General features: G+C 47.4%; 1 protein-coding gene and 1 long non-coding RNA gene across 2 annotated transcripts in view; one reads left to right on the top strand and one right to left on the bottom strand.

Moving 5' to 3' along the window:
* Positions 1 to 4,407: 4,407 nt before the first annotated feature.
* The window catches only part of dnph1 (2'-deoxynucleoside 5'-phosphate N-hydrolase 1), a 15,191-nt gene continuing 7,098 nt past the window's right edge, over positions 4,408 to 12,500 (bottom strand). The window contains exon 4 of the mRNA XM_085800996.1: positions 4,408 to 4,592. Coding sequence (XP_085657122.1) covers positions 4,474 to 4,592 — 119 coding nt within the window. The 3' untranslated portion in view covers positions 4,408 to 4,473. The remainder of the gene's footprint in view (positions 4,593 to 12,500) is intronic.
* On the top strand, positions 7,085 to 8,281 carry LOC146972888 (uncharacterized). The gene is made up of 4 exons (XR_015037715.1): positions 7,085 to 7,178; positions 7,279 to 7,323; positions 7,975 to 8,034; positions 8,151 to 8,281. It is a non-coding gene; the product is annotated as an uncharacterized LOC146972888 (long non-coding RNA).

The following is a 12,500-nucleotide window of genomic DNA, read 5'->3' on the forward strand; positions in this document are numbered from 1 at the left end:
CCCCTCGGCTGTGGCCCCGCCCCCCCCCCACCCACAGGTGCTGCCGCTCACGGAGCTGCAGGTGTTCTCTCTCTCTCAGCTCCTTCGGTTCCTCTGATTGTCTCTGTTTCACTTCCTGTTGGAATAAAAACAACAAACTACAAAGAGACTGTTAAACTACTAATGATTTTATTTTCTCAATTTGTAACTGATGTATATTTTAAAACAAATAAAATATTTTAAACGTAGCTCAGTCGTCGTTTTGTCTCAAACATTTCTATCTATCTATCTATCTATCTATCTATCTATCTATCTATCTATCTATCTATCTATCTATCTATCTATCTATCTATCTATCTATCTATCTATCTATCTCAATACACCGATATAATCAATGTTTTATGTTTTTATCAGATGGACGGCGCAGAGGCACAAGGTAAAGATCAGGAATCAAACCAGCGATCGGAGCGTGTGCAGACACGGGACGTGTTCTCTAACCAGTCGTCCACTAAGCATCCCATAATCAATGTTAAAGGGATAGTTCAACATTTTGTCAAATTGGCCCATTGCCATAATCCCTATAGTCATAGCAGTAGGTTCGTTACCTTTAATTGTCGGTGCAAGCTGTTTTTAGAACGGCGGAGCAGAGCCGTGAGCTGCTCAGAGCTACGCTACGGAGGCTCATTATGGGATTTCTTGGTTTCTAACTCATCAAACTCATCAAATACACAATCCAACAACTCCACAACGCTCTGGTGGACAAGTTGTGAGCTGCACATTCACCACGCTATGAGATAATAACACAACGTTACCACACAGAGTTGTTGTAGAGGGAAATACAGAGACTGATGATGAAAAACTGTCCCTGAAGGCAACACGCATCAGAGGTTTTGCATGAACTATCCCTTTAATGATTGATGAGTATCTAATGGATGAACTTTATTGTCATTACAATGAGAGAATCATTTATTGATCATTTCATAAAACATCTATCAGTCCTGTGGTTTTAATTTGAAAAGTTCCACTTCCTGTTTTTAAAGGAAGTTGGAAATAAAGTTAGAGATAAAGATAAATTAGTTTTTTTTATTTGATTAATTAGATGTTTTGAAGCTGGAACTAGTTCCTGCAGGAGCTCAGGTGTGTTACCTGAGTGAATGACCTCATTAATATTAACACACGCTGTCGTCTGACACACAATTATCACATCATTCATCAGTGTTAATGAAGCTGCTGCAGGAACTGTTTTTGTGTGTGTGTGTGTGTGTGTCTGTGTGTGTGTCTGTGTGTGTGTGTGTGTCTTGTTGCCTAGTAACAGCTGATATTGATCGTCCTGGTGTGTGAATTATTTACAGTTGATAAATTATGAATGTGTTTTGTTTCCGTCGTCGTCGTCGTGTTCAGCAGCTGCCTGACACCGCTAGGCCCCGCCCCCCTGATGACATCACACCTGACACCGCTAGGCCCCGCCCCCCTGATGACATCACACCTGACACCGCTAGGCCCCGCCCCCTGATGACATCACACCTGACACCGCTAGGCCCCGCCCCCCTGATGACATCACACCTGACACCGCTAGGCCCCGCCCCCTGATGACATCACACCTGACACCGCTAGGCCCCGCCCCCCTGATGACATCACACCTGACACCGCTAGGCCCCGCCCCCTGATGACATCACACCACCTGTCAATCACAACCGGTTTCTTCCAGGTTTCAGGTCCGAGTCTCAGAGCTTCACCAGGAACCTCTGAGCTTCCAGTTCAGCTTCTTCAGGGTTCCTCAGGGTTCCTCAGGGTTCCTCGGGGTTCCTCGGGGTTCCTCAGGGTTCCTCGGGGTTCCTCGGGGTTCCTCGGGGTTCCTCGGGGTTCCTCGGGGTTCCTCGGGGTTCCTCAGGGTTCCTCAGGGTTCCTCAGGGTTCCTCGGGGTTCTCCAGTCTCTCCGACTGTCCTGTGACTCTGAGTTGGACCGGACTGAGAGACCTGGAGGTTCTCAGGACTGAGAGACCTGGAGGTTCTCAGGACTGAGAGACCTGGAGGTTCTCAGGACTGAGAGACCTGGAGGTTCTCAGATCTCCTCCAGATGGTTCAGTGGTGTAGTCTCTGTGATACTCAGGTATATACTCAGTATAGTATACACACTGTGCTAAATTCTATTTTCCAGCTGGTAGACCACATTTTTAGTGGGTATACTGAAATATGAATGCATTTTCAAAGTTTGGCCTACATAAATGGTAAATGGTAAATGGTCTGTATTTATATAGCGCTTTACTAGACCTGAACGATACCCAAAGCACTTTACAGTAGGCCTATAGCACATTCACCCATTCACACACACATTCACACACTGATGGCGGAAGCTGCCATGCAACGACCACGACCCATCAGGAGCAAGGTGGGGAAGGTGTCTTGCCCAAGGACACTACGGCAGCAACCGGGACAGAGCGGGATTCGAACCGCCAACCCTCTGATCATTGGACGACCCGCTCTACCACCTGAGCCACTGCCGCCCCGTACATCATCTGATAGATGAGTTATTACACTCATTTTATGACCCAGAGTGGAATCAAATTCAATTTTCTTTTCTGTACAGCTTTAAATCCAGGTTAAAAACATTCATGTTAGAACTTTAAATCCTAATATTGGATTAGCACTGCCGTAGTGTCCTTGGGCAAGACACCTTCCCCGCCTTGCTCCTGATGGGTCGTGGTCGTTGCATGGCAGCTTCCTCCATCAGTGTGTGAATGTGTGTGTGAATGGGTGAATGTGATGAACTGTAAAGCGCTTTGGGTATCGTTTCAGATGGAAAAGTGCTATATAAAATACAGACCATTTACCATTTACCATTTACTAATCAATATTTCATGCTGCAAACTCATATTCTATGCTCTATTTTAATGTTGTTTTTATTGTATGTGTGTGTGTGTGTGTGTGTGCTTTGTTTGTATGTAAAGCACATTGAGTTGGTATACAATGTGTATAAATAAAGCTGGCTTGCCTTGCCTTGCTCTGCCTACAACAAAACCATCTAACTCTAGTCTATGATGCAGCTAACAGTGTAGTCTACCACTAAACAGCAACAAACTAGACCACACCACTGAACGGTTCTAGTTGCATCATCCTTGAGGCTTGTTGTGGTCCCATGGATCCAAACTCCCTGGGGGTTCTAGGTTGTTCACGGGGACGAGGGTCCTGGTCCGGCTGTGAGAGCTCAGGTGAGTCCAGGTGAGTCCAGGTGAGTCCAGGTGTCTTCAGTCCCTCTGAGCTGTGGAGCTGCGCTGCCTCCTGCTGGAGAAACTTCATCATCTGCAGCTTCATCTTCTCGTTTAATGATGAGAGAAATATAAATGAAAAGCTTCAGGTGCAGCTGCATCATCTCATGACGTCAGTGACGTGATGCTACTTTTTCTTCAATCATTTTTCTAAAATATTAAAAGTGTTAAAAATTGAAATTAAAACTCAGTTTAATTTGCACACGTTCTTTTAAGAGAATATAGAATATTAGTTAGAGAATATATGGGAGAATTATGGCAAAAATATCTGCAGTGGTGTAACTATGAAAACTAAACTAACAGTAAAATACCATGGCAACTAGTTTGTTTGTACTTTACTATATTATTATACAGGTGATGGAATACAAGTCTAAATATGACAGTCAGGTGCAGCAGCATTAAGAGGCCACGTCAGTTCTGTAGAGAAGGTCACGTGACCTGAGCCTGATGAGGTTTCATCAGGTCACATGGTGCCACACTAGAAACATATAAATCATTTAAAATGTATGTGTATATATATAGGTATATATATATTTTTTTTAAAGTATATATTTTTTGGCTTTTCATGCCTTTATTCGATAGGACAGTTGAGAGTGTGACAGGAAATGGGAGGCAGAGATGGGGGGAATGACATGCAGGATAGGGCCGTCCGACGCGGGACTCGAACCGGGGCCGCCTGCAGCGAGGACTATAGCCTCAACACATGGGGCGGGTGCTCTACCAACTGAGCTAAACTCCGCCCCTATATAGGTATATTTTATACTTCATTTTATTCTTTTATATTATTGCTACATCTGTCTGCATTAGCCAAGTACGCAGCTGACAGATGAATTTCCTTTGGGATTAATAAAGTATCTACCTATCTATCTATTTATCTACCCACCTATCTATCTATCTATCTATCCATCTACCTATCTATATCTATCTATCCATCCATCTATCCATCTACCTATCTATCTATCATCTATCTATCTATCTATCTATCTATCTATCTATCTATCTATCCATCCATCCATCCATCCATCCATCCATCCATCCATCCATCCATCCATCCATCCATCCATCCATCCATCCATCCAAACCCTGAAGTTTTAATGTGTCTAAACCAAACACCTGATCACTTGATCAATGACATCGTTCATGGATCAATAAAACCAAAGAGTCTCTTTCTCTCAGTCTTTTATTGAGTCGTTGACTCGTCACCAGACCAACAGGTTCTTCAGGTTCTTCAGGTTTCCTTCAGAGAGGTGAAGAAGTCCTCCAGGACCGCCTCCAGCTGGTCTTCTCTGTAATCTCTGACCAGGAACATGTGGCCGTCGTCGGCTCCTCGGATCATGGCCGACAGGACTGAGACACAGACAGGAAGAGAAGAGTCAGAGTTACAGCTCATTGTTGATTACATTATATTAATCACTTTATTCTAAAAGTGGCACAAGATCCATAGGAACAGATTGTTGTATTCAGATTGTGTGTGTGTGAATGTGTGACAGGATATGAAATATCCACACTGGCTTTGTTCAAAAAACAACTGAAAAAAAATCATTTTTTAGTTAAGATTTGTAACATTTCTGGATCTGTCAATTTGTACCTTTAATTTAATTAATTAAATTTTTTGTTTTCATTATGTAAACTGTTTTTTTTTTGTTATTATTTTTAATTAATTCAGTATCTTTAATTTTTCTATTGTCTTTCTTTTCTATTTTTTATGTTTTGAATTTCTGTTTTATCTTCTTACTTTGAAGGCCACCACTGTTGTTGCTGTTGGTGGTTTTATAGCTTCTACCTCTCCTGCACAATGTTTAGTTTTACTATTTTCATTGTTTATGCAGGTTATATAATGTGCAAATAAAGAAACTAAAAAATAGTATTTTCATTAAGTCTTCTATCTCATTATGAATGTTAAACTAAGTCACATGTTTTGCAGGTGGACGGTGGAAACTACAAAAAACTACAACTGTGCTGCCTGCTTTACGGCTTACGTCACTTCCCCCTTCCCCCATTGGTTGAAAACACGGAAGTCGCAGCGGACTGCTGTGTTGTTATCATAGACGGTTTTCAAAGTGTTATTGTCGTCATGTCTGAAGCAGAGAGGACAGAGAGGACAGAGAGGACAGAGAGGACCCCTCCCCAGACCACAGACTGTAATAATAAGCCTAAGAGAGCCAGAGTCCTGTCTGAGGAGACCCGGAGGAGGAAGCGGGAAAACAACCGGATCAGCGCTCAGACCAGAATCTGCATCGGCTCCGAGATGCTCCGCTGGCGGCAGCTGAAGGAGGACGAGGGCTTCACCACGGACGCTGCTCTGGCCCTCATGCTGCTGGACGAGTAGGTACCGCTACTACACGTTACCGTTACCGCTACACGTTACAGTAACGTTACCGCTACACGTTACCGTTACAGTAACGTTACTTTACACAGTCAGCTGAAGGAGGACGAGGGCTTCACCACGGACGCTGCTCTGGCCCTCATGCTGCTGGACGAGTAGGTACCGATACTACACGTTACAGTAACGTTACCGCTACACGTTACCGTTACAGTAACGTTACTTTACTCAGTCTGTTGTCGCCGTGGAGCAGCGGACTGTCAGACTGGCGGCTGTTTGTCTCTACCACGCACATTGCGATAGCTGACATTAACATTAACATTAATATTAACATTAATATTAACATTAACATTGAGATTTCACTGCAAACTGCAAATCTAAATCTAAAAGGGTTTTCCATGGAGTTTTTCCTCAGTGGATGTGAGGGTCTAAGGACAGAGGATGTTGTTATTATGGGATGTGAAGCCCTTTGAGACAAACTGCTGGTAAAAACGGGCTATACTAATAAAACTGCCTTGTCTTGCCTAAATGTTGGAGTAAAACATGTAACTTCCTCCTCAGTTTGGATTTAACCGAGTAGTTAGTTAGTTAGTTAGTTAAAGGTATAGTACGTAGGAATTCGGTGCGGTTGCATATCTGAACGTATTCTTGATGTTGCATTCAGGTGAAATGGGGCAGACGTCAGACAGACAACAGACGCTGCATGTAACAGTGACAACATGTTGTCATGGTGATGTGGTATTGTGACAACATGTTGTCATGGTGATGTGGTATTGTGACAACACGTTGTCATGGTGATGTGGTATTGTTTTAGTAAAGTGACGTCCGGTTGGTTTGCCGAGTCGACGGCCGTCTGCCTGACTGCACCTGAATCTCGTTGTGTTTCTCAACACAACTCCAACAGGAAACCTGCTCCTCCGTCTCATCTCTCCATCCCTGACACCTCATCTCACACACATCTATTTACTTTAATTGCACTATACATCCTGGTTGTTTTTGTGTATTACTGTCTATGTGTTGTTTTTAGTAGTGTCATATTAATTGTTTCTCATTTAGTGTGGTTGTCTGCTGGTTTCTGTGTAGATATGTTCTATTCATGTTTCCTGTGTCTGTGTCTTTATGTTTTATGATCCTTGTGTTCCTGTTGTATATTTAAAGTCTTTTTAACATCTCTGACACACTGGCATGTTACAGTTGTGTTCATTCATCTGCACCGTCCTCTCCATTGACTCATCACCAGCATCTCAGTTCAATTTAAACAACTTTATTGATCCCACAGGGGGTTAGTTAGTTGTGGTGGACACATCACATCAGACCACATGGACCTTCTCTAGTGTGTTGTGTTGTGTTGTGTTGTTTATACAGTGTCTTTGTGTGTTTACTTTGGTGCATTATTCTTGATCCAGATCCATTTCTAACATGTTGTTTCTCTACAGCTACGAACAGAGACAGAGGCAGCTCTGCTCTGCTGCTGCTGCCGCTGCTGCCCAACAGCCCCCCCACCAACACCACCACTCCCCCCACCAACACCATCAACACAACCACCAGCTCCACCAGCTCCACCCGGTCCAGTCTGGAGGCTCCATCATCAAAGAGGAGTCTTGTGACAGGTGCTGTGTGTGTGTGTGTGTGTGTTTCAGAGTCTACATCTAGTTGTTGTGTTGCAGTGTGTAGTGTTGTTGTTGTTCATCCTGTTTCTCTGTGTCTCAGGGGGGTGGAGGTGAAGCTGGAGGAAGACGAGGTGTTAACAGACAGGTGAGTCTCTGTAGTGACGTCCTGCTGGTCTGTCTCACGTCCTGCTGCTGCTGCTGCTGCTGCTGCTGCTGCTGCAGCTGCTGCTGCTGCTGCTGCTGCTGCTGCTGCTGCTGCTGCTGCTGCTGCTGCTGCTGCTGTTAATGCTGCTGCTGCTGCTGCTGCTGTTAATGCTGCTGCTGCTGCTGCTGCTGCTGCTGCTGCTGCTGCAGGACAGGTTGTCTCAGTCACTACGTTTACATGCAGAGCTTCATCCAGCTCGGCTCAAAATTACATTTTGTCTCAATTTACATGCAACCGAGAAAATGGAATAACATTTAATAATTATTTAATGTAATAACTTTGCCGGGTTCAGGCGGCTTCTCTGCTCCGTCTCTACTGTTGTGGAGCAGCGCACATGCATCGTCCAGCTTCAGTCCGACTGAGGTGTAGCGTATACATGACGGAGAAAATCTAATTCCAATCACATTATCTGGGTGTCTTCATCAATTTCAGTCGGACTAAGGTGTTTACCTGCACTTCAGTTGTCTAGTTGGATTAAGGCAATAATTCGGTTTTTTCAAGTGTCATGTAAACGTAGTGAGTGGGACTGAATGTTGCTTGAACAAATGTAAATCTGTCTTGTTGTATGTGTCCTCCTCTCTCCTGTCTCAGTCTGCAGTCCTCCAGCTGTGGAGGAAGAGGAGCCACATGACTGCAGATGAAGAGCAGCATGTGAGTCTTTAGGATGAACTGATGGATTTATATTAGTGTTGGTGATGTTTCTCTCTGCTGACTGCTGTGTGTGTGTGTTGATGTGTGTGTGTGTGTGTGTTTATGTGTGTGTGCAGCATTGAGATGGACGAGACCTGGACGGACCGGAGACTCTGTGAGGACGAGGAAGAGGAAGAGGAAGAGGAAGAGGACGAGGAAGAGGAAGAGGAAGAGGAAGAGGAAGAGGAAGAGGACGAGGAAGAGGAAGAGGACGCTGCTGCTGCTGCTGCTCTGTCAAACTGTCTCTGAGCTTTACCACAGCAGCAGTGCTTTTTTTATTTTTTAAAAGAGGTGAGTCCCCTGACATCAGCATTAAAGGGATAGTTCAACATTTTGGCAAATTGGCCCATTGCCATAATTGCTATAGTCATAGCAATATTATTTGTCGGTGTAAGCTATTTTTAGAACGGAGGAGCGGAGCGTCAGGCTGCTCAAAGCTACGCTATGGAGGCTAAAGGAATTTCTTGGTTTCCCTCATCAAACTCATCAAATACAAAATCCCAAAACTCCAAAACGCTTTCGTGGACAAGTTGTGAGCTGCACATTCACCACGCTATGAGATAATAATGGAACGTTACGAAACGGAGCCGTTTTCGAGGTAAATACAGGGTAAATACAGAGTCTGGTTGCTGAAAAACTGTCCCTGAACGCAACGCGCATCAGCGGTTTTGCATGAATTTACCTCTAAAACAACTCTGTCTCGTATCGTTCCGTTATTATCTCATAGCGTGGTGGTTGTGCAGCTCACAACTTGTCCACGAAAGCGTTTTGGAGTTTTGGGATTTTGTATTTGATGAGTTTGATGAGGGAAACCAAGAAATTCCTTTAGCCTCCATAGCGTAGCTCTGAGCAGCCTGACGCTCCGCTCCTCCGTTCTAAAAATAGCTTGCACCGACAATTAAAGGTAACGAACCTACTGCTATGACTATAGCGATTATGGCAATGGGCCAATTTGCCAAAATGTTGAACTATCCCTTTAAGATCCTGTTGATTGGAGGAAAGTAGCCACACCCACACCTGTCCTCTCACCACCTGTCCTCTCATCGTCCTCTCACCACCTGTCCTCTCACCACCTGTCCTCTCACCACCTGTCCTCTCATCTCCTGTCCTCTCATCACCTGTCCTCTCACCACCTGTCCTCTCACCACCTGTCCTCTCACCACCTGTCCTCTCATCTCCTGTCCTCTCATCACCTGTCCTCTCACCACCTGTCCTCTCATCACCTGTCCTCTCACCACCTGTCCTCTCACCACCTGTCCTCTCATCACCTGTCCTCTCACCACCTGTCCTCTCATCACCTGTCCTCTCATCACCTGTCCTCTCACCACCTGTCCTCTCACCTCCTGTCCTCTCATCACCTGTCCTCTCACCACCTGTCCTCTCACCTCCTGTCCTCTCATCACCTGTCCTCTCATCACCTGTCCTCTCACCACCTGTCCTCTCATCACCTGTCCTCTCATCACCTGTCCTCTCACCACCTGTCCTCTCACCTCCTGTCCTCTCATCACCTGTCCTCTCACCACCTGTCCTCTCACCACCTGTCCTCTCATCACCTGTCCTCTCATCACCTGTCCTCTCATCACCTGTCCTCTCATCACCTGTCCTCTCATCACCTGTCCTCTCACCACCTGTCCTCTCACCACCTGTCCTCTCATCACCTGTCCTCTCATCACCTGTCCTCTCATCACCTGTCCTCTCATCACCTGTCCTCTCATCACCTGTCCTCTCATCACCTGTCCTCTCACCACCTGTCCTCTCACCACCTGTCCTCTCATCACCTGTCCTCTCATCGTCCTCTCACCACCTGTCCTCTCACCACCTGTCCTCTCACCACCTGTCCTCTCATCACCTGTCCTCTCATCACCTGTCCTCTCATCACCTGTCCTCTCATCACCTGTCCTCTCACCACCTGTCCTCTCACCACCTGTCCTCTCATCACCTGTCCTCTCATCACCTGTCCTCTCATCACCTGTCCTCTCATCACCTGTCCTCTCATCACCTGTCCTCTCATCACCTGTCCTCTCACCACCTGTCCTCTCACCACCTGTCCTCTCATCACCTGTCCTCTCATCGTCCTCTCACCACCTGTCCTCTCACCACCTGTCCTCTCACCACCTGTCCTCTCACCACCTGTCCTCTCATCACCTGTCCTCTCATCACCTGTCCTCTCATCACCTCTCACCACCTGTCCTCTCATCACCTGTCCTCTCATCACCTGTCCTCTCACCACCTGTCCTCTCATCACCTGTCCTCTCACCACCTGTCCTCTCACCACCTGTCCTCTCACCACCTGTCCTCTCACCACCTGTCCTCTCATCACCTGTCCTCTCATCACCTGTCCTCTCATCACCTCTCACCACCTGTCCTCTCATCACCTGTCCTCTCACCACCTGTCCTCTCATCACCTGTCCTCTCATCACCTGTCCTCTCATCACCTCTCACCACCTGTCCTCTCACCACCTGTCCTCTCACCACCTGTCCTCTCATCACCTGTCCTCTCATCACCTGTCCTCTCACCACCTGTCCTCTCATCACCTGTCCTCTCATCACCTCTCATCTCCTGTCCTCTCACCACCTGTCCTCTCACCACCTGTCCTCTCACCACCTGTCCTCTCATCACCTGTCCTCTCATCACCTGTCCTCTCACCACCTGTCCTCTCACCACCTGTCCTCTCACCACCTGTCCTCTCACCACCTGTCCTCTCATCACCTGTCCTCTCATCACCTGTCCTCTCATCACCTGTCCTCTCATCACCTGTCCTCTCATCACCTGTCCTCTCATCACCTGTCCTCTCATCACCTGTCCTCTCATCACCTCTCACCACCTGTCCTCTCATCACCTGTCCTCTCATCACCTGTCCTCTCATCACCTGTCCTCTCATCACCTCTCATCACCTGTCCTCTCATCACCTGTTCCTCTCACCACCTGTCCTCTCATCACCTGTCCTCTCACCACCTGTCCTCTCATCACCTGTCCTCTCACCACCTGTCCTCTCACCACCTGTCCTCTCACCACCTGTCCTCTCATCACCTGTCCTCTCATCACCTGTCCTCTCATCACCTCTCACCACCTGTCCTCTCATCACCTGTCCTCTCATCACCTGTCCTCTCATCACCTGTCCTCTCATCACCTCTCATCTCCTGTCCTCTCACCACCTGTCCTCTCACCACCTGTCCTCTCACCACCTGTCCTCTCATCACCTGTCCTCTCATCACCTGTCCTCTCATCACCTGTCCTCTCATCACCTGTCCTCTCATCACCTGTCCTCTCACCACCTGTCCTCTCATCACCTGTCCTCTCATCACCTGTCCTCTCATCACCTGTCCTCTCATCACCTGTCCTCTCACCACCTGTCCTCTCATCACCTGTCCTCTCACCACCTGTCCTCTCATCACCTGTCCTCTCATCACCTGTCCTCTCATCACCTGTCCTCTCATCACCTGTCCTCTCATCGTCCTCTCACCACCTGTCCTCTCATCACCTGTCCTCTCATCACCTGTCCTCTCACCACCTGTCCTCTCACCACCTGTCCTCTCACCACCTGTCCTCTCACCACCTGTCCTCTCATCACCTGTCCTCTCATCACCTGTCCTCTCATCGTCCTCTCACCACCTGTCCTCTCACCACCTGTCCTCTCACCACCTGTCCTCTCACCACCTGTCCTCTCATCACCTGTCCTCTCACCACCTGTCCTCTCACCACCTGTCCTCTCATCACCTGTCCTCTCATCACCTGTCCTCTCATCACCTGTCCTCTCATCACCTGTCCTCTCATCACCTGTCCTCTCATCGTCCTCTCACCACCTGTCCTCTCATCACCTGTCCTCTCATCACCTGTCCTCTCACCACCTGTCCTCTCACCACCTGTCCTCTCACCACCTGTCCTCTCACCACCTGTCCTCTCATCACCTGTCCTCTCATCACCTGTCCTCTCATCGTCCTCTCACCACCTGTCCTCTCACCACCTGTCCTCTCACCACCTGTCCTCTCACCACCTGTCCTCTCATCACCTGTCCTCTCACCACCTGTCCTCTCACCACCTGTCCTCTCATCACCTGTCCTCTCATCACCTGTCCTCTCATCACCTGTCCTCTCATCACCTGTCCTCTCATCTCCTGTCCTCTCACCACCTGTCCTCTCATCACCTCTCACCACCTGTCCTCTCATCACCTGTCCTCTCACCACCTGTCCTCTCACCACCTGTCCTCTCATCACCTGTCCTCTCATCACCTGTCCTCTCATCTCCTGTCCTCTCACCACCTGTCCTCTCATCACCTGTCCTCTCACCACCTGTCCTCTCACCACCTGTCCTCTCACCACCTGTCCTCTCATCACCTGTCCTCTCATCTCCTGTCCTCTCACCACCTGTCCTCTCACCACCTGTCCTCTCATCACCTGTCCTCTCATCACCTGTCCTCTCATCGTCC

This window comes from Trachurus japonicus, chromosome 15 (genome assembly GCF_045865225.1).
Source record: "Trachurus japonicus isolate A0001 chromosome 15, Traja_1.0".
Taxonomy (NCBI): Eukaryota; Metazoa; Chordata; class Actinopteri; order Carangiformes; family Carangidae; genus Trachurus; species Trachurus japonicus.